The 25,932-nt window shown below is 43.7% G+C and overlaps 1 protein-coding gene across 10 annotated transcripts in view; it reads right to left on the bottom strand.

Moving 5' to 3' along the window:
• Positions 1 to 25,932, bottom strand: part of COL4A4 (collagen type IV alpha 4 chain) — a 130,367-nt gene that overhangs the window by 91,193 nt on the left and 13,242 nt on the right. For all 10 annotated transcript variants that reach the window (XM_042995498.1, XM_042995500.1, XM_042995501.1 and 7 more), the window contains 3 exons: positions 20,911 to 21,063; positions 17,684 to 17,726; positions 13,711 to 13,788 (listed from right to left, as the gene is read on the bottom strand). In XM_042995498.1, coding sequence (XP_042851432.1) covers positions 13,711 to 13,788; positions 17,684 to 17,726; positions 20,911 to 20,966 — 177 coding nt within the window. In that variant the 5' untranslated portion in view covers positions 20,967 to 21,063. The remainder of the gene's footprint in view (positions 1 to 13,710; positions 13,789 to 17,683; positions 17,727 to 20,910; positions 21,064 to 25,932) is intronic.

Genomic DNA, 25,932 nt, shown 5'->3' on the forward strand with positions numbered 1-25,932 from the left:
TTTCTTTCTTTCTTTCTTTCTTTCTTCTTTCTTTCTTTTCTTTCACCTGTGTTAATTACTCTTACTTGGTAAGATTTCCTAAATATAAGACTCAGAAATTAACTGCCTTTTCATGAAGTTTGGGAATCATCTTTTCATCTGATAGGTAATTTACAGAAAACCTGCTAAATTATCTTTTGTGAATGCTGTACTTTACAATAATGTAACGTTTAGAAAAAAAAATGTATGTTTAAACATTAACTGAGAAAGAGACAGCCAATTAACTGCCTATAAATCTCTTTAATGTGCTTCATTCTAGACACGCAAGGCCGGATCCAGTGAGCTAATGGAACTTTGCGGAGAAAAAAAAAAGAAAGAGTAGAAGTGTTTCACATGGCCATGAGAATGATAAAACTCCATTCAGTACAGAAATGGGTCCTGATGTGAGAAGGTGTCATCCAAAATGCTTTTAAAATAAAACAAGGAATGGTTATTTACATTATTAAAACTCTGGACCCCGTGCCCCCCCCCCGCCCCCGCTTACCCATCTGTTACACTGATTTCCTCACCATTTCTGAAAAAGCTCTGTTCTTTCACAGACTTGATCCTGTCTCAGAACCGTCCCTCCCACTCCCAAGGTCATCTTTTAGTGCTCTCGTGGAAGGACTCCCCAACCTCCTGCCCTCCCCCACCCCGCCCTTCAGAACTAGATGCCTCTCGAGATGCTCCTATAATAGCATCCCTCCCCTGCTATAGTGACCATCTCTTTATCCCCCTAACCCCGTACCTGCTAGACCATGAGCTTCTGGGGGCACAGTCTATGTGCCCAAGACTTTGATGGTAGGAAAGGCAATAAATAATAAACTAATTTGAACAGTGATACAGTCAATGTTTCCACACTGAGGTGAGCAAAACACAACCCCACACCATGAGCAATGGCCCTAAACACAGCGATGTTCACATCTTCTTGTTGAGATAGAACACGGGTTTTGCCATGCCTTCATTTCAACGGCAAAATAACCTCTACTTTGCAGGTGGAAAAGCTAGCATAAAATATTAAATGCCTACTTATTTACAGATGCTGGGGAAAGCTGCGGTTTGTTTTTATATGGAGTGCTGTGTTGTTGTTTTTTTTTCTCATATTAACAGGTAATTCCTTATAGGGTAAATTTTTTAAAGAAATACACCAAACCTTGTACCACAGTATTAAACCTATCAGAAAGCTACTCATGAAATTTTTCCAAACCCCAATCTCTGAAATAGTCATTGCTAGTTCATCCAATTTGAGTAAATTATTTATCCACAGCAACATAGAGAATAACTCCAATATCCTTAAACTGTTTCATATAAAAGAAGGGGTCAGTTAAAAAAAAGTATGTTTACAAGTAAATATTTGGGCTTACTTATTTATAAGGCTATAATGGAATTAACTTCAGGATCAACAGACTTAAATAACAAACCCATAAGAGACACTTCTATAACAAGAGATTCATTAAATAATCAAAAGAATTTGGCATCTTTAAAAAATTTTTTAAAGAAATCTTTTCTTCCTAACTATGCACCCTCCAACCATGAACAATAACATGATATACAGTGGATTCAGGGTAGTAAAAAAAAAAAAAAAAAAAAAAAAAAGCCCAGTGGAATGAATGCCTTATTTTCAGATGTAGTTTTCCCTGATCTATCTACTGATCTTTCTTTTTCTTTCTTTCTTTCTTTTCTTTCTTTCTTTCTTTCTTTCTTTCTTTCTTTCTTTCTTTCTTTTTCTTTTTTCTTTCCTCTTTTCTCTCCCCTTTCCTTTCCTATCCCTTTCTTTCTTCCTTCCTTCCCTCCTTCCTTCCTTCCCTCCTTCCTTCCTCCCCCCTGCCTGCCTTTCTTCCTTCCTTCCTCCCTTCCTTCCTTCCTTTCTTCTATGTACACAGAACTGCCTCTGTGTTTCACAACTTTCAGCCAGAGACCGTGAAATCAGAAAAGATGCACCAAATCCAGAAATGACAATCATCTTGCCAGCTGAGGAAACTCTGGCATGCTGTGTGATGCCACAAGCCATCCCCTTCTTCCTCCTCAAAGCCCAGGCTGACACCATGTCATCAGACGTGCTATGTGTGCTCCGACTGAGGCCACAGAACAGTAGGCTCCCGGGCCAGCTGTACAAATAGAGGATGAAGGTGATCACAGTGGACAGTCACCCCACCCTCTGGAGCTGGGGCATTCCTTCAGCATTCTGTCACTTGTTAGTCATTTGTATCAGGCATGGCTCTTGAGCAGGGCTAAGATCAAATTACTTTCATTTCACAACTTGGTAGAACCGCACCAACAGACGGGAGAATATGTACACGGCCAATACCAAGATCTTCAACTCAGCCTTTTGGGCTGCCCCGGATGTGTTCGCTGCCAGGGACCAAACCCTTTAGGGAATGACAAAAAGCTAAGAAACCCTCTGTCATGTTAGCAGTATGAGAATTGGGAGAAATAAGTTCAGAGAGACGACTGCAAATACATATCCTGTCACATTTTCCCTGCGACAGCTTCCTGCTCCTGCCTAACCAGAAGTTCAATCAGTGCAAAGAAGTATAAATAAATGTTTGTTCCTTTCCTCCTTCATTAGTTAATAAATGAACATGAAAGGTGCTTTTATTATACTAATGACACACACGTTTCCAAATCACCCTTGGTCTCTAAGACCGTGAAGGTGATCATCAAAGTGCCCAGTGATCATCATGTGATCACTGTGTGCCCACCACTCTCCATACCTTGCTTCATTTAATCCAGCCACCAACACTGAGAAACGTGAATTATTATCCCCCATATAGATGAGAAAAGTCTATTCAGGGGTATAACTTACTCAGACTCACATACCTAGTGAGTTTGCATTCAAACCTGCATCAGTCAGGGGCTCTATTTTCTATCAGTCCTATTTTCTAGACCTACCCTATACGTCCAACCATTTTCTAGACACCTTCTTGAACCTTCCTCCTCTGCTAATTCGCACTCATCATGTCAGAACTCAGCTCATAATTCCCATCATTTCCCCGCGCTCCACTCCTGTCCCCAGACCCATCAGGTGGCAACTTTGTTCCTTCATGTGAGCTCACCATGCGGCTCTCCGTGTCCACCCCTGGCCAAGGCTGTCATACCTCCCTTAACTTGAATCTCACATGTCTGTCTTACTGTCATCTCCCTGCAGAGGAATCCGTCCGCTGCCGTGGTCTTGTCATCTCATGTGGGTCACCCAAGCACCAGCCTCCCTCTCTTCCTTCATTCCAGGCTTCTACCCACATCCATATACAACTGTCAACTCCCCTGCGATCTTCTCTTGCCTGTGTCACTGCTTTCATCACCCTCTGCAATGGGGACAGTCGGCCTTCCTCCACCCCAGCCAACCCTCCTCCTTCTGCTCCAATCACACGTGTGCCTCCTATTTGCCTGAAGCAATGGCAGCCTTCCTCCATCGGTAGTGCCTATTCTACCTTCTCAAAACCATGATGGTGGTGATGGTACCAATGGCCGCAGCTACCATTCCCTGAGCAGTTGTTCCAGGCACTGACTCCTGGGATCCTTACATCCATGAGGTCACCCATAGGGGGCGCCTGGGTGACTCAGTTGGTGAAGCATCCATCCGACTCGGTTTCAGCTCAGGTCATGATCTCGCGGTTTTGTGGGTTCAAGCCCCGCGTGGGGCCCTGTGCTGACAGTGCGGAACCTGCTTGGGATTCGCGGTCTCCCCCTCTCTGCTCCTCCCCTCACAAGCACGCTCTCTGTGTCTCTCTAAATACACTAAAAACAAATTTTTTTAAAGAAAAAAAAGTCGCCCTGTTTCTACTTTTCTGTTTCCCAAACAAGGAAGCTGAGGCTCAGAGAGATGAAGCCAGTGACCAGAGGCCACTGACTATCACCTGGGGAAACAGAGATTCGAACCCAGGTCCCCTGACTTCAGTTGCTGCGTCTCTTTTACCCCAGTCCTGATCAATCTCACTCTCGGAAGAACTCTCCTGTCCACCCTAAAATACCAGCTAAATAGACTCTTCACCTATTTTTCATTATTGTTTCACGCATGTTACTTTAATTAATACCTGCTTGGGGTGATGTCTTCTGGTAAGGTTTTTGGGGTCAGGGATCGTGCACATTTTATTACGACCCAGGACCTTGGCTACCGCCTTGTGTGGTATATATTCTAAACATGAACTTGGAGAGTACTGAATGGATTAAGACTTTTATAATTAAAATGAACAGTTCAGCGTCACCCTTCCTGCTTTTTTAATGCTTGGCTGTAATTCAAAGATTCATCCACTAGGCGACACCATAACATTACTTAAACCCTCCAAGAGGACTACACAGGCAGCATAAAATCCTTTAACTGAGTGCCTCCAAGGTCTTTCCCTACCTATAATGGGAAAAACTAATGGATAACATGAAGGGTTATTAAAATAAATAACAAAAAAGTGTTACTCAAGGAGTAGAAAGTCCAAGGAGACCAGACCGTTGTGGCAGAGTATTTTCTTGTACCTTAAGATCACCCCACCTGTCAATGAGAGCATCCGCTGGCCCATTTAGCCTGGAGTGACACTGACTCTGGATGTGCAGCTGTGTTCCCAAGAGGCTGCATGGCACGGTGGAAAGAACACGGCTCTGAGAACCGGAAGATAGGGCTTTGCCCCTGAGCGATAAATAAAGTCACGTCTTGAACCTGGTCATCACAGAGTGGTTTTCCCATTTTTAAAAATGGTGTAAGAGCAGCCCAGCATCACACATCTGCCGTGGGAACTGAACGAGGCAGCGTGGAGAGGTCTGGGTAGGCTCCCGGTGGAGCCAGAACCAGCTGAACCTTGCTTCCTCTTCCTGGCTCTGTTCTCCTGGTGTCCCTGCCCCTTGCCCTCTCTGTGTCTTTCTCCTGTGTCTTCCGTGCCGGCCCCCTTCCTCCTGGTTTGGCGGGGGGGGGGGGGGGGGGGGGGGATTCCCCACAGGGCTGCCCTGGCCCTCTTCTCACTTTCTCTTGGGCAAACTTGACCTTTTCCATGGAGTTAATGGCATCCAACGTTGAACAACCAACCCCTCCACTTTCCTCCCTAGCCCAGACTTCTCTTTGGAGCCCTGACCATATTCAGTTGACCTCTGGCTCTACAAACCCAAAACGGGACTCGTAGACACACGATCATCCCCCCCCGTGTGCTCCTCGGCCTGAGACCACTGCCCACACAGCTGTAAACACTATGCCCGCCTACCTCCACTGTCACCCTCGCTCCTATCAACCCTGCCTCCCAAACATTCCCCCACCTCTTCACGCACCTGCTTCCCCCACCTCTTCACGCAACCCCCCCCCAAGAAGCAATCTCACCTTCCACCTGAGCGACTGCAGCAGCCCCCTGACAGGTTTTCCCTACCACTGCCCCCCAACGTACACACACTATGTTCTCCAAACAGCAGCCAGAATGATCTTTTTATACCGTAAATCCACCTGCTTCCACCCTTCTTAAGATCCTTCAGAGCCTTCCTTCTTAGACGGAAGGACCTGTGTCTGATTTTCCAACTGCACCTCATGTCACCTGCCCCCTCACCTACTCCAACCAAATCTTTCTGGCCACGTTCCAGTCCCTCAGACACGCCAGCCTGCCTCCTGCTCACTTCAGGGTCCGAATAGAGGCTCTCCCCCCAGGGTCTGCATGGAGGCTGTTCTCTCTGCCCAGACATTTGCAGTAGGTCGAATGGTGGCCACAAAAAGACGTGTCCCCGTCCTAACCCCTGGGATTCGTGGACATTCGTGCCATTCGTGAGATGGCAAAAGAGGTGCTAAAGTTAAGGCCCTTGAGAGGAGGGGGTTATCTTGGATTATCTGCATGGGACCTCTAAATGCCATTACATGTACCCTTGTGAGAGGGACGCAGAGGAAGATGTGACACAGAAGAGAAGGCGGTGCGAAGACAGAGGCGGGGACTGGAGTGACAGGGCCGTCAGCCAAGGAAAGCTGGTGGCCACCAAACACTGGGAGAGGCAGAGAAGGAGCCTCTGCTGGAGCAGAAGTACAGTAATGGTGACACCTTGCTTGTGTATTTCTGGCTCTAGAACGTGCAAGAAAAATATTTTCTGTGGTTTTAAGCCACTGAGCACATGGTACCTCATTATGGCAGCCGAGGCACTGACACAACAGGCTTTCAGACCATCACTAGGTGGCCTCTGATTCCACTGCTGTCTCCGCCCTGCCCCCCACCCCCAGGCTCCCATATGAAACCGAGTTAGGGGACCACATTATCCCTGGGACAGAGCAAGGACGCAAGCTCCTAACAGTGCCCGGCACTCCTCAGGCACCCAGAAACAATGACCAGAAGGTGAATCTCCTGCTGGACACTGAGCTCCAGGCCACAAGGACTTCATTCTGGATCATCGGAGCCTCACAACGCCAGGCACATAGCAAATGCTCAATGGAGGAATGAATGGAGGGAATGAATGAAGGGGCATTTGCTGAAAGAACTGCAGATAAGCTTAGATGACAGAGGAGTGAAAAACTTAGCACCTCTGAGACCTGGTTGTTCCCTGTGGATTTTGTGGCAACTTATTGAACATGATGCTTGAAAGAAAAAAATCTACTTTGACTTTCTTTGTAAATCAGCATTTTAATTAATGTAGTCTGTCAGGTGTTGACCTTGCACTAGAGAGGTTTTCTAGAGCTACGAATACTGTTTCCCATTTTCCTGTGGGCCATAGGCCCTGCTTTGGGATGCACCTGCACTGCTAGCCCTGAGTTCTCACCAACAACAAGACTGTCTCCCCTTTGGTAATGACCTTGATCCACTCAAGTTCAGCGTAGTCCCACATTTGCTGAGCTCTGCGGCCGCCTGGCCTCAGTTCATGCTGGGTCGCAGAGTTCAGCAATCGTCGTTGCCATGGAATTGAACTCCACACGAGGAGGCCAAAGGCTGTGCTGCAAATCACTGGCAATTTAATGAGATGACTGATCAGGGCAGATACGCCAAAACCTACCAGACCCAAACTGTCACCAGGATTCCCTGGTAAGGCTCGGGACACCTGGCCTGGTTGCAAAAACAACACGTTCTACAACACAGTAGGCAAATAGAGCTTGTTTTCCCTCCTTCCTTCTGAAGCACAAATGCTAGGTTTAGAGCGAGAACTCTGTCAGCCTACTGAAAGCCCTGTTAGCGGCTGGAGTCATCCTTCCATACCAATATGAGCTACCACTGGTTAGTTCTACCACTACGATTATTAATAGGCCAGATAGTAGAAAGTGATAGGCACGTCCAGGTTTCCCACACCCTGTTTGAAACTACTTCCTCAAGCACCTACCATGGAAGATCCATTCTTTTAACGTCTGCAAGTTTTTTCATTCTTCAGAACTCAAGGTTAATATTCCTGACCGGGGAACGCTTTAACAAGCAAAGTCCAAGTTGGAAACTGGCAGCTGGTGGGCTAAATTCTACTGGGAGATTTGTCAGTAGGCACTGTGTTTTCTCCAACTCTGGATTCGGATGCCTTTGCACGACAAATGCCCTGCCCAGCTCCCCACAGTCCCCAAGGTGGACGTCCCGTCCCAGGGCCCCTCGCTGGGGTGTCCTTGGAAAGCACCTGAGTCTCAGGCAGGGCTTCATTACTCAGAGAACTCTCCAGCAGAGACAAAATGAGCTGGGGAGTTTGTTTTTGGAGGAGAAAGATGTGGAAGAAAAATAAAGCAGAACCAAAACTCTAAGGGGGTGGATGACAGATCAAATTTGTCACTTGTCATTGGACTCTGCTTCCACCAAAATATAACATCATTGACTTATGTGTGCTTTGGGACCTCAGAAGAATTGCTCTGTACCATTTATCAGTTATAGACTGTTTCAAAGTTATAGACTATACTAGAATACAGCTGTGAGGGATAAAGAGATCGGGTTCTGGAACTTTGTGTGCAAATAATTTAATGGTTAAAAATGTTAATAATTAAAATCTCCCAAGTAAATTCCATTTTTATCATGGAATGCAGGCTCTTAGGAGCATGAGGGACAAATGAATGAGATTGTGGGGGAAAATACTTGTGCATTTTTTTTAGTGACTTAAAATTCCCCAAGGAAACACTGATTTGCTAATGTGTGATCTAGCTTTCAAACCAGGAAGGAAAAAAAAAAACAAACAGGTCTTGAGTTTTACGCTATTTGGCTTCTTTGCATAAAAGTCAAATTATACAGTTCTTAATAGAACACTTAACAGTTTAATAGTTGGTAGACTCCATTCAATGAAAAATATGGACATATTTTCTATTTGATTCTGGAAAATGCTACAGAACGTGTCTTTATCATCATGCTAGTTATTACAATGGAGCTTGTAAAAAGTCCCATCTAGTCTATAAAGACACATAATTTTCCCTGCAAGGAGACAACCATCAAAAACCTGAAGATTCCTTCACTGAAACTGGCAAAGAAAATCTGAAAATCTCAGCCAGTGCCAACCTCATTCATATCCTCAAAGAGGGACTATTAGGAGGTTAGGGGAAATGTCAGGGCATAGCCGCAAAATATTTTGGAAGGCAACTGAATAGCTGCTATATGCAAACGGCCATGCCTACCTCACAGAACCGGAGGCTGTTAGAGCCTGGAGGAACAGAACCAGCCAGATAGGATAAACCCTTATTTCTCACCTGAGGCTCTCAACCAGAAAGAAGGCACAGGGGTTCCAGTCTCCCACCCTCGACTGGAGCTCTTTCGAGGATGCTCCTGGACTTTTTAATGGCACTGTTCAGGGGCGCCTGGGTGGCTCAGTCGGTTAAGCGGCCGACTTCAGCTCAGGTCACGATCTCGCGGTCCGTGAGTTCGAGCCCCGCGTCGGGCTCTGGGCTGACGGCTCAGAGCCTGGAGCCTGTTTCCGATTCTGTGTCTCCCTCTCTCTCTGCCCCTCCCCCGTTCATGCTCTGTCTCTCTCTGTCTCAAAAATAAATAAAACGTTTAAAAAAAAATGGCACTGTTCAAAATACTTCTCTCTGGCCCTACTTGAAACCACATGGGAATTTGAGCTTATGTGAGATTGCACATTTAATAACAGGTTTCAACAATGCGTGTGCGGGTGAGGGTGGGGAGGACTGAGGTGGGAGACTCCCTACTAACCCTGCTCCCCGCTTCTCTTAGATGTGGCAGGTATCCCCGGAAGCACGCTACAGGCCAGCGTGGCCACCCACTCAGGCTCCCAGTCCTGCCCAGGCTGGAGACTTAGTTTTCACGTATTGATTTATGTGCACTAACCGCCTGCTATGTTTCCACTGCGGACCAGGAGCCAGCAGAAGCGTTTTCCAGGTGTCCACGTGACGACCTTGAAGGGTGTGTGCTCGTAATCTCATGAAGAGGGTCATGTGCACCGACGCTCACACCCAAACAGAGATACAGGCTGGGGTGCAAGCAGTAAAGGGAAGGGGACCAGGGTCCTACCAGGGGCCTCAGCACTGGCTGGGAGGAGCTGCGGCAGGGGGACGGGAATGCTTTGGGAGAGCTGGAGTCTCCACCGAGCTCCTTGGGGAGGGCAGGAGAAACAGAGGCAGAGAGGAAGTGGGAAGACAGCCCGGAAAAGGGGAGGCAAGCGAGAATATTCGGATTATGCTCCAGGGAGAGCCGATGGCCCACCTGATGCAGCAGGAGAGGCTCAAAGGGGAAGCGTGTTGATCACTGGTGGAAACACATGGTTCGGCCAGACTGCGGGCCTCCGGGGTGCACTGATGAGGCTGAACTTCACTCCGTCAGAAGTGAAGGACCGCCCCCCCCTTGGCTCCCTGCCTCAGATGCACCCCAGCTGTACCTCAGGCTCCAGCCTGAGTCTAGAGTTCCAAGCCCAACCCCATCGTTCCACTGCACGGGGCCAGCGTCGATCCAGACACAGCAGTTTTGATTTGGGGCTTAAACGACTCACTCAGGCATGAACCCCTAAAGGGGGAATCATTTCCTTCTTAGGAATGCCTGGCTGAGCCATTAGCAGGCTGCACCGTCTCAGGCGGATCCTCGACCCTCCGGGACCGCGTGGATTCCTGTCTCTTTGGACCCCCTCGAGCTGTCACTGCAGCTCCCGAGATGGTATGTGAGTTGGCTGCTTGCTGAGTACTTGGGAGCACCCACCTCCCACGCCACCTGGCAGTTATGCGCAAGCCAAGCTCCCAAACTCCCAGCCGGACATCGCTGCCAGCAACTTGCAGCCTTCATGTGGGAGCCATCTGTCTCGGAAAGGGCAAGGGTCGACCAGCGCTCCGCGTTCTGTTCTGCCCGACCACCCAGCAACAGGGACCCAGACAGCAGAGTGCAGTCTATCCCCTGAGCCCTCGTCACCCCCGGCACTGGAGACTGTGTTAGGGGACGCAAGGTGCACTGCTCGTGATTGCGGAACACCCGAGGACACAGAAGAGAAAGCACTCGTGGTGTAAATACCGGGAAACGAATGCTTGGGCAGCTCGAAGCACCCGCCCGAGTTCACAAGGTTATGACGACGGTCTGGTGTTTGAATGTGAGTGTGCAGACACTGATTCTCGTGATCACGGGCCAAATGCTAAAACCGAAGTCAGACACCGGGGTGGGGTTTCCACCTCTTCCACATACGAGTGAGTTATTAAAACTCATGGAAATCCAGGCTCCTTGTATTGAAAGATGAAAATATTAAACTCATCAGCCTCACAGAGCTGTTGTGGGAGGAGAGCAGGGTTTGTCCACTCGGCACAGGTAAGTTTTTGGTGTGGGGGCTGTTCTGTGCATTGGGGGTGCCGAACCGCATCCCTGGCCCGTACCCACGAGATACTGTAGCACCCCTCCCCCATCCAGTTGTGACAACCAACAAATGTCTCTAGACATCGCCAGATGTCCCGACCAAAACAATTCTCGGGCTTATTTACATCAGAGCCTTATCCAAGCAACTGTTCCCACTTGTTTTGTGATGCCCCCATTAGCATCCTCTCAAGAAGCTGATCCATTTTTCTTGGGTCTCCAACTCAAAGGGTCTTAAAATTTAGATGCACTGATTTCTTTCTCATTTATACAATCTTGGTATGTTCATATTAAAAATCACAGGAGGGGCACCTGAGCGGCTCAGTCAGTTAAGCATCTGACTTTGGCTCAAGTCATGATCTCATGGTTTGTGGGTTCGACCCCGTCTGGTTCTGTGCTGAAAGCTCAGAGCCTGGAGCCTGTTTCAGATTCCGCGTCTCCCTCTCTCTCTGCCCCTCCCCTGCTCATGTTCTGTCTGTCTGTCTCTCTCTCTCAAAAATAAATAAACATTAAAATAAATTTTTTTTTAAATCACAGGAAAGCCAGGCTTTCCCCCCCACCCCCGAATAAGGCATACATATACGTGAAAAAGGCACTTCTTAGATTGCTAGCTTTTAGTGTCTTTACTTTTTAAAAGAATTTTTATTGAGATGTAACTGACATATAAACGTTATATTAGTTTCATAATTTGATATGTGTATAGATCGCAAAGTGATCACCACGATAAGTTTAGTTAGCATCTGTCCTCACACAGTAACTTTTTTTTCCCCCTTGTGATGATAACTCTTAAGATCTACTCACAATAACCTTCAAATAGACCAGAGACTATTATGTACTATATTCATCATGCTGTACAGTATATTCCCAGGACTTATTTATTTTATAACTAGAAGTTTACACCTCTTTTTTTTTTGAATCATGTCATGAAAGCAGCTCAACAAATCTCAAGATAGGGGCGCCTAGGTGCCTCAGTTGGTTAAGCGTCTGCCTTTGGCTCAGGTCATGATCTCAAGGTTCGTGAATTTGAGCCCCGCATCAGGCTCTGTCCAGATAGTGCAGAGCCTGCTTGGGATCCTTATTCTCCTCTCTCTCTTTCTCAGCCTCTACCCTGCTTGCACTCTCTCTCTCAAAATAAATAAACTTAAAAAGCAGTTTAAAAAAAATTTTTTTTAAGGAAAAGAAAAACCTTAAGATAAATTCTGAGCTCCAAAGTTTTTGAAGTATTAAAGAAACAATGCGGTTTAAGGAGGAGGGGATTTGCCATAATTCATGCTCTGAAAGTTAGCTGGTTTCAGGAAGAGAGCTCAACACAGGAGCCCCTTACATATTGCACACGTATCACGCAGAGAGAAAACAAAGCTATGGGAGAAATATATGGCCCCTTCCCTCAGGAGAGGTCTTGCCTCCTTGTAGACTGGTCATCACTGAACTGTGCTTTTTGAGCGTTACTCCCTATAGAATCGATGTGGACATGTTGCAACAGAATCATTGATCTGACTCAAAAACTGTCCAAAGTTTCTAAAGCAAGTTTCTCTTTTCTTGTAAGATGGCGGGAGTATTTTTAATCCAAAGAATTGTTTGATCTACTATGCCAGCACAAATGAGCAGGTGGGCCGCCAGCTGTTATCAGAATATAAGGGAGACAGAGGTCCATAAATGTTCAAGTGACCCGCCTACAGTAGCCAAGAGGGCTCTTGTGCCTTGCGGGGACAGAGAACGTAGTGTGGTCACCCAGAGCCCCGTCCTGGGTGGACTTGAGTAACAGGCTACACCTCTCTGAGCTGTGATCTTCTGCCTTGCAAAGTCGGCACACTGAGATAGTAAGAGAGTAGTCATGAGGAGTCAGGGACCTAAAGCGTTTGGAGAACACAGATGGTGTGTGGCACATAAGAAGCACACAAGAAATGCAGCCATGCACAATAGATGCATACAGAACACTATGCCCATGTGACTTCAATAGGTGCTATCCAAAAAAGAGTCTTGTAGTCCAATGTCTGGATATACCACTTTAGATAAGTTTAAACCAGGTTTCCCCCGCCTCACTACACTACTTCTCAGAGCCTTTAAAATGTTTGTATGTTGGGGCACCTGGCTCATGACTTTGGCTCAGGTCATGATTTCACGGTTTGTGGGTTCAAGCCCTGCATTGGGCTCTGTGCTGACAGCTCACAGCCTGAAGCCTGCTTAGGATTCCGCCCCCCCCTCTCTCTCTCTCTGCCCCTTCCCTGCTTCACTCTGTGTCTTGCTCTCTCTCAAAAATAAATAAACATTAAAAAAATGCTGATATGCAACCTGAGTTTCAAGATGGCGACCTAGCATGTACCATTTGGCACAGGACTCTTTTTGCATAAGGCAGTTCACAAGATTAGTGTGGTATGAAACATTGGGTAAATCACAGCTTGCACTTCTAAGCTTGATGCCTAGTGTAATAAAACTGGGACGGCTTATCAGAATGTACATAACTTTCACTGTAAAACAGAAACATTGACAATTATCAGAACATGCTAAGATCTGGGACTACTTAACGTTAAGTATTCACAATGGCTCAAATTTCAACATGCTGCCCATGTTGACTTTTTTCCTAACATTTTACTGTGGTAAGGACACTTAATATGAGATCTGCTCTCCCAACCAATTTTTTAAAATATGTTTTAATGTTTGTTTTTGAGAGAGAGAGAGAGCAGGTGAGGGGCAGAGAGAGAGGGGGACACAGAATCTGAAGCAGGCTTCCGACTCTGAGCTGTCAGCACAGAGCCGGACACGGGGCTTGAACTCATGAACTGTGAGATCATGACCTGACCGAAGTTGGGCGTTTAACCGACTGAGCCACCCAGGTGCCCCTGCTCCCAACCAATGTTTCAGTGAACATGACATTATTGTTGACTCTAGGTAGACATTCTACAGCAGATCTCTAGAGCTAAACCCATCTTGCATAACCAAAACTTTATGCCCGTTGATGAGTAACTCCCCATTTCTTCCTCCCACTGCCCATACTGATTTTTACATCACTTACCCGAGACCCTTTTTCAGGAAAGCACTGGCAAACTGAGCAATCTCTTCCTCCGCAAGGCCCAATAAACTTCTTTCCACTCTGGAAAGTGAAGCATCTGGTTTAGTAAACTGGTATTCCTTGCTTAGCTGGGTACATGATATTTAACTTATAACAAGCATCTCGGTTTACCTAACTCATGGGAATTCCACAGTATACCTTTACCTTGGAAACCTCGAAAAGAAAACACTCATGTTGATACATAAAAAGGCAAAGAACTTCCATTGTGGCTCGATAAGAGTGTGAGAAAAATAAAAGTTTACGTGAGCTGGCATTGAAAAAAGCTCCCTTCTGAGGCCACTTTTTTTTTTTTAACAAGAATCTTCTGTGATGTCCTTCTCCTGGCAAGACCTCATTTACTAAGTTATGAATGATCTTAGAGTGTAAACTATATGATTAGGAAAACTGTAAGGACACAATGGTGTCTCACTTCAATTATAAACTTGGCTGCTTTTCAGGACGCTCTTGCTTCCCCTCCATCACCATCAAGTCCTTCCTGGTCACTGCTCCCGTCACAGCCTTGGATTTTCACGCGAAAACTGTTTCCTGCAAACTGCTAAAACTCCAAGATGGTTCCTCTAATGTGTCTCTCAACCAGAAAGCTCCTGAACTTGAATAAGGTGAGCCCTTCCCCACTTCTCGCTAACCTCTCTCCAACATTCTCTTTAGAGAGTTTCTCCACAGTCACATGTTTTCTTAACTTTCATGCTTCTTCCAAACACACACACACACACACACACACACACACACACCACACACACACACACATGCACACACACACACGCTCTTTAGGAAGAATCAGGCCCTTGTTCTCACAAATCCTCATTGTCTATATCCAGAGTCATCTGTCACTTCAATACAAAAGCATAATCCCAGAATAACTGTTTCCATAAGTAGATCCCTTAACAACAAAACAGCCACCATGATGCACCTGCAGTGACAATGACAATGAACACTGACCATTCCTTCAGAGCCTGGGGCGGTGGGTTGGGAAGAAATAGTGGCAAAAACAGCTCTAGATGCTACGAGCTGAGAGTGTGGACAGGAATATCAGAAAGGCACCAGGGATATACTTCGCCTAGTTCATGATCTCGCCTGGTCCAGCCCTCACTGTAACACTTATATATTACCCACACATTTCTATGACTGATAGATCTTTTACATTCAAGGCTATAAACATGAGTCTTTACACCAAAGCCTAATGGGGAAACATAAAACATTTGAAGCAATACTTAAAGTTCAGTTGGAAAACAAATATGTATACCTACACACCAATGTACATAAGTATGTACGGAAGGACATACAAGTAGGTGTACATATGAATACACACATGTGTAATCATACACATATATATGAATATGTGTATGGGAGGAAAAAGGATCTATCCCGAATGTATTTATTTTTCAGTCACACAACTTAGACCTCTTTTTTCTAGAAAAAAAAAAATATGCTCAGACACATCCCAAAAGAAAAATCTTTAAATTAAGCATTAACAAAAAAAGACATTTTTATAAACAAAATTCTTTAGAGTCATTGAAAGTATATAAGAATGTGAACCTTTACAAGAGTTAAGTTAAAAAAAACTGTATTTGAAGTTTCCGAAATAGATGCCTCTTGAGTTTTGAGTCACATTGTTATCTATGAATGCAGAACCATTAAGTTCAAAACTCTGATAAGGTGAAGAAAAAAAAAAAAGGTTAAATGCCCAGGTCCAGGACATCATGAAAACACTTTAAAGCAACTGGTCTGAATACTTGGGTTCATTTAAGGTTGGGACTCATTACTATGTGTTCAGTGAAATATCAAAACAACCAGAGAAAGAAGGTCAGTTGATTAGCTGGCTTCATAATAAAGACAAGTTTGTTCTTTTATTGTTTTTTTTTCTTAATTGTGCCAACCATCACAGAGATGTTTGTAGCATCTGAAAATTACATTTCAGGAAAGAATTGGTTTAAAATAAATTAACAGATTCTAATTTAAAAAAAAACAGAAATAGTCACATATAAAGCTTTGGTACTGATAAAAGAAAAAAGCAAAAGGTAATTTTAGGCTCTAAGAAGTTTTTGTACGTTAGATATAGCCCAATAAATACCACTTTAGGGGAGGCATTCATAGAGGGAAAATATATGCCACAAAAACAGACTGTATGAACCCATTTGGCTCACACCAAGGCAACATTCAAAGTATAAACCATATTCACCAGAATACACTGACATTCTCCAAAACTAATGTCATTCTTCAAAGAGGAAAAAAAAGAAAAGTTCCTGTTTTAGCCTGTTTTTTAAACAAACGTATGTTGAATAAAATGTTTATGAGGTACGTTATTAATTTCTAGATTAATAACTGGTCCTACATTCATACCTCTATTTTCTTTTTGGAAAAACAACATTTGCATATGATAAAAAATTCAAACAGGGCAAAAGAGTATAATGGGGAAAGAAATTTTCTTTTCCAGCCCAGGCCCTCCCATTCCCTCACCTAGAGGCAATCACTCTCCTCAATCTGTTTCTGGGTAGTTATGAGCACTTTCACACCAGGAACACATATGCACACACTCACATACACACACGCACACGCACGCACACACACACACACACACACACTTTTTGGTGATTTGAATCTTGTTTTATTTTTACCCAAATGGTATATTTCTCTGTACCTTGCTGCCTTCACTTAGATGCCTTCAAAGTCATTCCAAGTTAACAGAATGGCTCTTCTCACATGAAGTACTTGTTTAATCTGTCCTTCTTGATGGGCCGTTAGCTACCTCCCTTCGTTACGAAACACTACAATATTTTTGTGCGTTTTCTTTATGCGCAAGTCAGTATAAACATATATAATAAATTCCCAAAAGGAAACTTCCTGGGTCAACAGGATTACACATTTGAAATTCTGAAGGATAATGCCAAATTGCCTCCCATAACTTTTGCCATCAACTTATATCACTATGTTTAAAAGACAACTATAGTTCACTATCTTTAAAAGACAACTATAGTATCACAACTTTGGTGTGAAATCTCTAATATCTCCGCACAGCACAACCTGATAGGAGGGTCCAGGCTAGACGAGTCTTTGGTTCAAGAATTTTTTTTCCCACGTATGGAACATAAGAAACAAAGGAAGTGAAATTTAAGACTCTGTAGGCTCTTCTAATGAGGCAGTGGGGGGGGAGGGGGGAGAATATAATACAAAAATAAACTTAGAGAAATCAAGTAAAAAGAAATCCAGACACATATATCTCAGTGTGTTTCCATCCTTACTTCAGATGATGCTCTCAAATGCATGGGACTAAGTGGTACACAGCGTATCATCCTACTTGGGGAGAGCTTCTGATTCCTCTCTGGTCCTGACCAGTAGGAAAAGGAGAACAGAAAGCAACTTTCTATTTTGATTTTCCTTGAAAAGACCCATGTTAACTGAAATCACAGAAACTGGAATGGGTAAATCCAAGCCAGAGAGGATGACAGATGGGGACGTGCTCACTAGGGTGACTTAACCCGTTCAGTTATCTCAAGATCTACCTGAGTTACTGGCAGTCCATAGTGTGATTTCCCAGAAATGTCTGGGGTTGGGTTTAATAACTCAGATTCCTCAGTGGGAAGCAGAAGAAAGAGATCTTATTACAGAATATTCTAGGCTTATCCTTCTCCAGAGTTAAAATGTTCACATGTAATCTTGTATTTCTTGATTTAATCTTGAAGTAGGCCAGCCGCTTCCAGCCCCCCTTCAAAAAAAGATTTTAACACAGGGTAGTGTTATAAAATGAAGAAATCCCCAATACCTGGGCAATTTGGTAAGCAGTTTTGAGTGTGGTAAAGAAACCTTAGAGTTCACCTAGTCCAGCCTTTCATTTTACAGATGAGAAAACTGAGTCCCACAGACAAAAAGGCTTATAACAAGAATAATGCATGCAATCAGAGCTAATTAACGTACTTACCGCATATACGTGTTGTACGGAAAACAGGATAAGTATAAGCAACCTACGAAACAGCAAAAATGCAGATGAACATAAACTGTTCATTTTCATGCAAAACAAACTAAAAAGAGAAAGAACAAAAGAAGAAATTCCAGAAGGCTTTTTTTTTTCTCATAGGCCACTGTCATCAGTGACAAGATAAATGTTACTCTCTCTCTGCTTGTCATCATTATCTTCCCTCTTGCTAATCAGTCAAGAAGTACTCACACCCCTTTAGTGGGGTCCTCACTGGGCTGGGTACCCTAGGGACACTCTGAAGGTGAGACTGGATGGGTAGATGAGGGAATGGAGACGACTCTCTGAATGAAATGTAGACGAGTGAGGGAAGGAGGGGGCTCAGTGTATCCTGGATGCCATTAAGTGGAACCAACTGGAAGGAGGGAGGAGGGAAGAAAATCTAATGGACTGGGGAGATGATTTGGAAAGGAAGGAAAATAATATGAATCAGCTAGGGAAGAGTTAAGTGGTTCAGGGTCTTGTAAGCGAGGCAGAAATCCACTGGGGATAACATCATAACTATAAACAAATTTTAACAGAGAAGAGACACAACCATAAAAGACCATTGTTATGGACCAAATGTTTGTAGCATCTCTCTGCCCCCCACTGCCCACAAATTTATGAGTTGAAATCCTCACCCTTTATAATGGTACTAGAAGGTAATGCCTTTGGGGGGTGATTAGGTCACAAGAGTGGAGTCCTTATGAATGGGATTAGTGCCCTTTATACAGGGACCCCAGAGAGCTCTCTCTCCCCCTCTTTCCACCATGTGAGGACAAACCAAGATGTTGGCAGTCTGCAACCTGGAGGACGCTCTCACCAGAACCCACTGCACTGGCACCCTGATCTCAGACTTCCAGCCTCCAGAACTGGGAGAGATAAATTTCTGTTCTTCGTAAACCCCCTGGTGCGGTGTTATTCCAGGAGCCCAGTCTGACTGTGACAACCACTAAACACTCACATACATCTGCCTTGGGCTTATATTGGCCAAAGAGCTTTCATATTCATCATGTCATTTAATTCTTAAACAGCTCTGATGGATTTGGGGACTCAGGTCACATCATTCCCAGGGATGAGAGGAGAGCTGCGGTCCAGCCAGACTCAGGCTGTGATGTCCCCACCAGCTCTGTCCTTTTTTCTAAGTAGAGTCTTCTGTCTGAAACCCACGTCCTAAGTGAGCCTTCTTTCTCCACACTGTCCCCCTCTCATGCTGAAATGCTGAGAAACATTATAGAAAGCTGCAGAGTCGTGCCTCTGGACGAGACCCAGACTAGGAGATTGGGGACTGGGGCAGGCCGAGCCCATGCTTACTGGCTACCCCACTGAGGTCTTCCTTCTCCCCAACCCTGCTGTTGGAGTTCATGACAATGCCAACAAAGGTAAGGTTGGCATTTCAGTGAAGTATCTAAGTAATTAAGAGAATAAAAAGTTGGAAGATGTGTTAAACATGGGATAAAATGTTTTAAGTCAAGTATTTATAACTACCGTTTGCTAATTGGGCCCTTATCACTTTGGACATTTGTAAATAAGTACATGTTACATCCCATACTGGTTTTGGCCATCCCCATATATATAGTCTCATTAAAACTGTAGTTAGGGATGGGGATGCCTGGGTGGCTCAGTTGGTTAAGCATCCGACTTCGGCTCAGGTCATGATCTCACAGTTCATGGGTTTGAGGCCCACATCAAGCTCTGTGCTGACAGCTCAGAGCCTGGAGCCTGCTTCGGATTCTGTGTTTCCCTCTCTCTACTCCTCCCCCCACCCCTCAAAAATAAATACACTTAAAAAAAAAAAAAAAGCTAGGGGCGCCTGGGTGGCTCAGTCGATTAAGCGTCCGACTTCGGCCCAGGTCATGATCTCACAGTTCGTGAGTCTGAGCCCTGCGTTGGCCTCTGTGCTGACAGTTTAGAGCCTGGAGCCTGCTTCAGATTCTCTGTCTCCCTCTCTCTCTCTGCCCCTCCCCAACTCATGCTCACACTCTGTCTCTGCCAAAAATAAAGAAACTTAAAAAAAAAAAAAACTGTAGTCGGGGCATGTTTTTTCCACATTTTGCACAAAAGCAAACTGACCCAGAAATGTTGGGCAATGTCCTCAAAAGCTTGCTGGAAGGGGGCAAGGACGGATGCTGTTCGGGTCAGTGCTCAACCTCTCTTGTCCTTCCTTCGTCCTGTCCTCTGATAGTTCCTCCTGCTGCTGTGTGTATTGAAAAAAAGGCAATTCTTTTTTTCTTTTAAAAAACCATTAAAATTAAGACTATTTTGCAGTTTCCTCCCCATCCACTCCAAATAAGTTAGACTCTCCTGTAGTCCTGAAACAAATCCATTCTTCCTACCACTCTCTCATGCATACATATTCATCAGCCTCAAAACTTTTCTTATTTTTCACTATTTAAGACGTTGCTGTCTTAACTCCCACTGTCTTTTTTGGTCCCTTCTGACAATAGCATGTTAGTTTCCTACCAGCCCCATAACACATTACCAAGAACTTGGTGGCTTAAAACCAACAGGAATTTGTCATGTCATGATTCTCCAACATGGGTCTCACTGTTGAAAATCAAAGTGGGGGCAGGGCTGTGTTCCTTCTGGAGGCTCTGGGGGAGATTCAGTATCCTTGTGTTTTCCAGATTCTGGAGGCTGCCTGCATTCCTTGGCCCCTGGTCTCCTTTCCGTCTTCAGAGCCAGCAATGGCTGGTCACGTCCGTCTCATCCCTGTGACCTGTTTCCATTGTCACATCTCCTTTGCCCCTCACCCTCCTGCTTCCCTCTTTCACTTCTAAGGACCCTTGTGATTATACTGGACCCACCCAGATAATCCAGAATAAGCTCCCTAAGGTCAGCTGATTAGCAAGTTTAATGTTATCTACAAACATAAATCCCCATCACCTGTAACAGACCGTATTATCAGGATCCAGGGATTAGGATGTGGATACCTAAAACCTCGTAAGAGGACAAGAATCTGCAGCCTTTAGATGAATGTCTTTCCCATTGGCGATGATGTGGGTGTAATTCAGGGAGAGTAGACAGAACTGGTGTTTAATAAAAATGAATCACAAAATAGCAGGCATAATGGATAGGTTTCTGGAACACTTTGGCCTCTTGACACATGAAACGTTCAGACAATTCATAACTGTAAAACCAAATTTAGGAGAAATTATTAAATATAAGCAAGTTATCACGCGGAGGACACTCACCAGGGATCTGTGGCTAATGGCTTGATCCACCTGAATGAGCACCTTATTGACGCCATGTGCCTGGGTTACTTCACAGTCAAGTACTTAAAAAAAATTCTGTCAGGTTTCTCTTCTCTTCCAGAAGACTCTCACTTGTAAGTGGGGTGCTATGTCCTAGGTTTAAAGTTTGTATATGTTAAATATAGATACATCTCTTAAAACACAATATTCCTTATAATGTTGGAAATAATTACTTTCATTATTCACAGCAATGGAAATATTTTCTAAAGGGGGAGTTCAACTTTTTTTGACAAAACAATCTTAGTGGTAATAAAACTGAATAAATACCAATTTTTATTCTTAGAAATAAAAACACTCTCCAGTTATTTGTGTCATAAATATATTTTTGAGAAATGAAATATAGATGTATATAATGCTTGTATAAAAATTATTGCTTCATTTTGTTAAGTGGCATTTTCTCCTATTTAACATTTGCCCTTGAAAACCCAAGTTAAAATTCACTTAAGTGCATTTTTTTACTTTTTGGAACTAGGAAGGGGACCCTTTAGTATCGAAACATATACTTTTCACACACACAGCAAACACATACGAAAATATTTTTATGTCAAATGGTTTCCACAGTTGTGGAAAACACTTTGATGGTTCCTCAAAAAGTTAAATGCAGAATTACCATAAGACCCAGCAATTCCACTCCCAGTTATAACCAAGAGAATTGACACTATATTCATGCATAAACTTGTACATAAATATTCATAATAGCCAAAAAGTGCAAACAAGTAAAACGCCCATCAACTGATGAATGGATAAGCAAAATGTGCTACTTCCACACAAGAGATTTGGCCATAAAAAGGAATGAAGGACTGATACATAGATGAACCTTGAAAACATCATGTTATGGGAAAGACACGTATGGTATGATTTCAGGTCTATGAAATAACCAGAATAGGCAACTCCATGGAGACAGAAAGTAGAGTAGGAATTGTCAGGGGTTGGAGGAGAGAATTGGGAGTTCTTGAGACTATGGAATGTTCTGGAATTAGATAGTGGTGCTGGTTGCACACGAATATATTAAAAAACACTGAATTATGAACTTTAAAATAATTCAAACAGTGACTTTATTTTGTGAACTTTATCTCAAAAAAAAAAGAGAAAACATATGATTCAAAAAATTCTATGTCTTTGATTAAAAAAGGTATAGATATTATATAAAAAGACCTGGCCTAAAGGAATGTCTTGATATTGCAATGTCTTCAAATGGAAATTTTTTTGATATCTGGATAAAATCTGGATAAACTAATTCAATGCTGTGTTTATGGAATACTAGTTCCCCATGTAAGTGGTAGAACAACATTCCTTGATGCAGTTTGAAAGTCAGGTAGAAAAAGAATCACGTTGAGGGACCGGATCATTTCCCATCCCCAAATCCATCATTCAAAACAATGTTTTTTTATTTTTTTGTTTATTTATTTTTGAAAGTGAGAGAGACAGAGCATGAGTTGGGGAGGGACAGAGAGAGACACACACAGAATCTGAAATAGGCTCCAGGCTCCAAGCTGTCAGCACAGAGCCCGACACAAGCCTTGAACTCACAGACCTCGAGATCATGATCTGAACTGAAATAAGATGCTTAACCAACTGAGCCACCCAGGCACCCCTCCACATTCATCATTTTAAATGTGTTTTTTTAGCTGCATACTGGAAGAAAATCTCAATAAAACAAATTATTGATTTAGAAGGAATACACAAATTGGTTTGAATCATTCAAAAGGTACTCGATTGGGGCACCTGGGTGGCTCAGTCGGTCAAGCATCTGACTTTGGCTCAGGTCATGATCTCACGGTTCATGAGTGGGAGTCCTGCATCAGGCTCTGTGCTGACAGCTCCAAGTCTGGAGCCTGCTTCAGATTCTGTGTCTCCCTCTCTCTGCCCCTCCCCCGCCCATGCTCGCGCTCTCTCTCTCTCTCTCTCTCTGTCTCTCAAAAATGAATAAACATTTAAAAAAAAGGTACTCATTATTTTAAACAGATAAGAAATAGTCAAAAAATTAAAGAAAACCAGGGATATTTACATTTAACCACAAAATAGATACATCATGCAATTAATCTCTACGCATATTGTGATAAAGGGTGTACAAACAGGGATTTTATTAAAATACAGTGTTTTTGCAGTCACTTTCAGACAAGAGTGCCTGATCATGGTCCTAACACTTAGGAGTTTCTCAATACATTTTGTAACTGAATGACCAGATGGCTGGCTGGTTGGGTGGATGGACAGATGGGCCAATCCGCAGAAATCCAACTGGTCTCCCACTAGTGAAAGGACATCGCTAATTGGGAGCAGCCAATGCACCCTCATCACCATGCACTTAGTAAGCTCTGTGACAATAGGGATTTTGTCTCTTAATTCACAGTTATCCCCAGGGCCATAATCGTGCCTGGAATAGAGTTGGCGCTTAATATATATTCATTGGATGAATGAATTTACAGAATATACTTTGGGATAATCAAGTGTATTTAACAGAGAATGTAAGATAAGGCCAACTTTGAATACACATGAGGTGATGGAGAAAGGAAGAAAGAGAGCCATGGAAAGAGGGATCGTTACAGCCTTGGGGGAAGTGGAGAGGCATGGACACTAATTACACCTTGGACTTTCTGCTAAGAGTGCTGGGCACATCAAATCACTTTCTTCACCACAATTCAGTAAGGAAAGTATTAGTTCAGTTGTAAAGGAAAACCACCTTGGGTCAGTTTAAGTAACTGGTGCAAATTCACAGAGCTAATAAATGGTAGACCTGGGGGGTTTTGACTCCAGTACGGATCCCTTCTGCCATTTGACACCTAAGCATAGCAGTCTGCAGATGTCTGCTCTGACACTCCCCCTAAGAATGTTTTTTCAGTTACACACCCCCCTTTTCATTTTTTACGAGTTAATATCTAAACACTTTCATCTTCTCTTTCAAGGTGCTAAGAGTATAATTTGGAACATTGTACGTGGTGACTTATAAAACAAAACGAGTTACAGCCCTACTCTGACATAGCCAATGGACCATCATAATCATTCTAAGGATGGTTCTTGCCACCATCAGCTTAAAATATGTGCACAAGTTCTTAACCAGCTAGAAATTTTACCTCATTTTCATTCTTGAACTAATATTTCCATTTCATCCCCCACATATATCCTAGTGCAGCGTATTTTTATACTTGAAAATTCTTATATAGATTACCTTACTATGCTTCTCTGTGACAAAAATACGTATATAAATTATTTTTTTTATTCCCTATGATCACAAATCTCTAAGTCGTAAATGTTTTTGCCTCAATGTGTTTATCATTATGATGATAAGTGGTATATAATCCACCAAAACCAAATAAATTAAAATTTTGATAAACAATTATTGAACACATTACAAATGAAATTTTACTGGAAATGTACAATGAATGAATTGGGGATTTCGGTTTCTCAAATAGTTTATTTAGCCCAGATCAACAAATGAGATCTGGTCAAGAAATGAGATGGGTCAAGCAACAGTACTCCTTCCATTATAATTTCTAAAAACTGTAAATTCTAATAAATCTATTCACAGAAACAAGACTTTGTGAATGGAAGGAATTTCTTCTATAAATGCCATGCAGTTCTTTGAACTTCTCCTAAATTGTATGCCAAAAGCAATATAGAATTTATCATCAAGAATCATTTTGAGTGATCTACCACCTGATAAGTCTTACTAGAAACCACCTGGCCCAGGGACGTGGAACCCAAAAGGTGGAATGTTCTCTGTTCTCAGCATCTGCATTTACGCTGCCCAGCATCTGCCTCACAAACAGATCTTGCCTTCGGGGGCAAAGCGGGGTGGGTGGGGGCAGAGGGGTATGCTTCTCTGGTGAAAACCAGCAAAAGGAAAAATTGTAAAAGGCGCTGGTGAGAACATGAAGCAAAGACCCATCTTCAGACAGAACAATTCTAAGAAAGAATATGATAGCAGTTGAGAATCTGCAAGCTGATTCCTTGACTTCATCTTCCAAGCTGACTGCACAACTCTTAGGAATCATTCTGTCTCCCAAGGGCGTATGTACCTCAGCTTGAAGACCTCTGCTCTCCATGAGCTGCCAGTGGTAAAAAACTGCCTTGTTCACTGTCTGACCCGGAGCAAGCCTTGGATGAGCACGTGCTGAATCCCACACGTCTCTTGAGCCCAAAACTAGCCATGAACAAGTCGTGGAGAATTTATAACTGTTCTCCTAACTAAGTCGCCACGACAGCTGAGCAAGTGATGCTCAGGGCCCATGTGACGATCAGCTTGCACCGTGAGCATCGGTGTTCTCAAAACGCAGTCACACAGGTAATCCACAGCAATCTGAGAGGAGTTTCTTCATTGCGATTGCCTGTGTTAAGAGCATAAAAACTTTTGTCTCAACCGAGCTTCTGACTGCACCAGACAACAAAACAAAAATACTCTCTCGCTCAGAACAGTGTCCTTCTAACCTACCTTCTCAAAAATACATGGCTGTCATCACATAGGACTGGCCAAGGCAGGGAGTTTCCAATGGAGTCTATCATTATTAGAAAAAAAAAAAAAAAAAAGCTTTGCAACCGAAAGCGCTACCCCTATGCCACCAAGACATATGCAAACAATGCAAACAGCTGCTTTGGGAGATTGCCTACCTAGGAAACTTCTGCCAAGGTTCTGCACCTTTCAAAGGACATGCTTTAGTTTGTCAACTGTTATTCTCAGGAAGGGAGCATTCTCCAGGGACTGCTGTGTCAGGGCCCACTCAGGTCCCGCCTTCGGCCCAGCTAAGTGAGGGTGCAAGCCAGATTTTCAGAACCGGAGGATACTGCAAATTGGATGGCTCCTCTCAGAGACAGGACTTAGGAAAGAGAAGAAAGGGGCTGGGGGAGGAAGGCGCCCCGAAGGAGAGTCAGACATTCGAAGGCTGAAACAGGTCTAGGAGAAGCACAAGCCTGAATTTAGAGGAAACAGATATCCTCAGTAATCATAAAAAATTGGGTTTTTAAGAA

Source organism: Panthera tigris, chromosome C1, assembly GCF_018350195.1.
Source record: "Panthera tigris isolate Pti1 chromosome C1, P.tigris_Pti1_mat1.1, whole genome shotgun sequence".
NCBI classification, from domain to species: domain Eukaryota; kingdom Metazoa; phylum Chordata; class Mammalia; order Carnivora; family Felidae; genus Panthera; species Panthera tigris.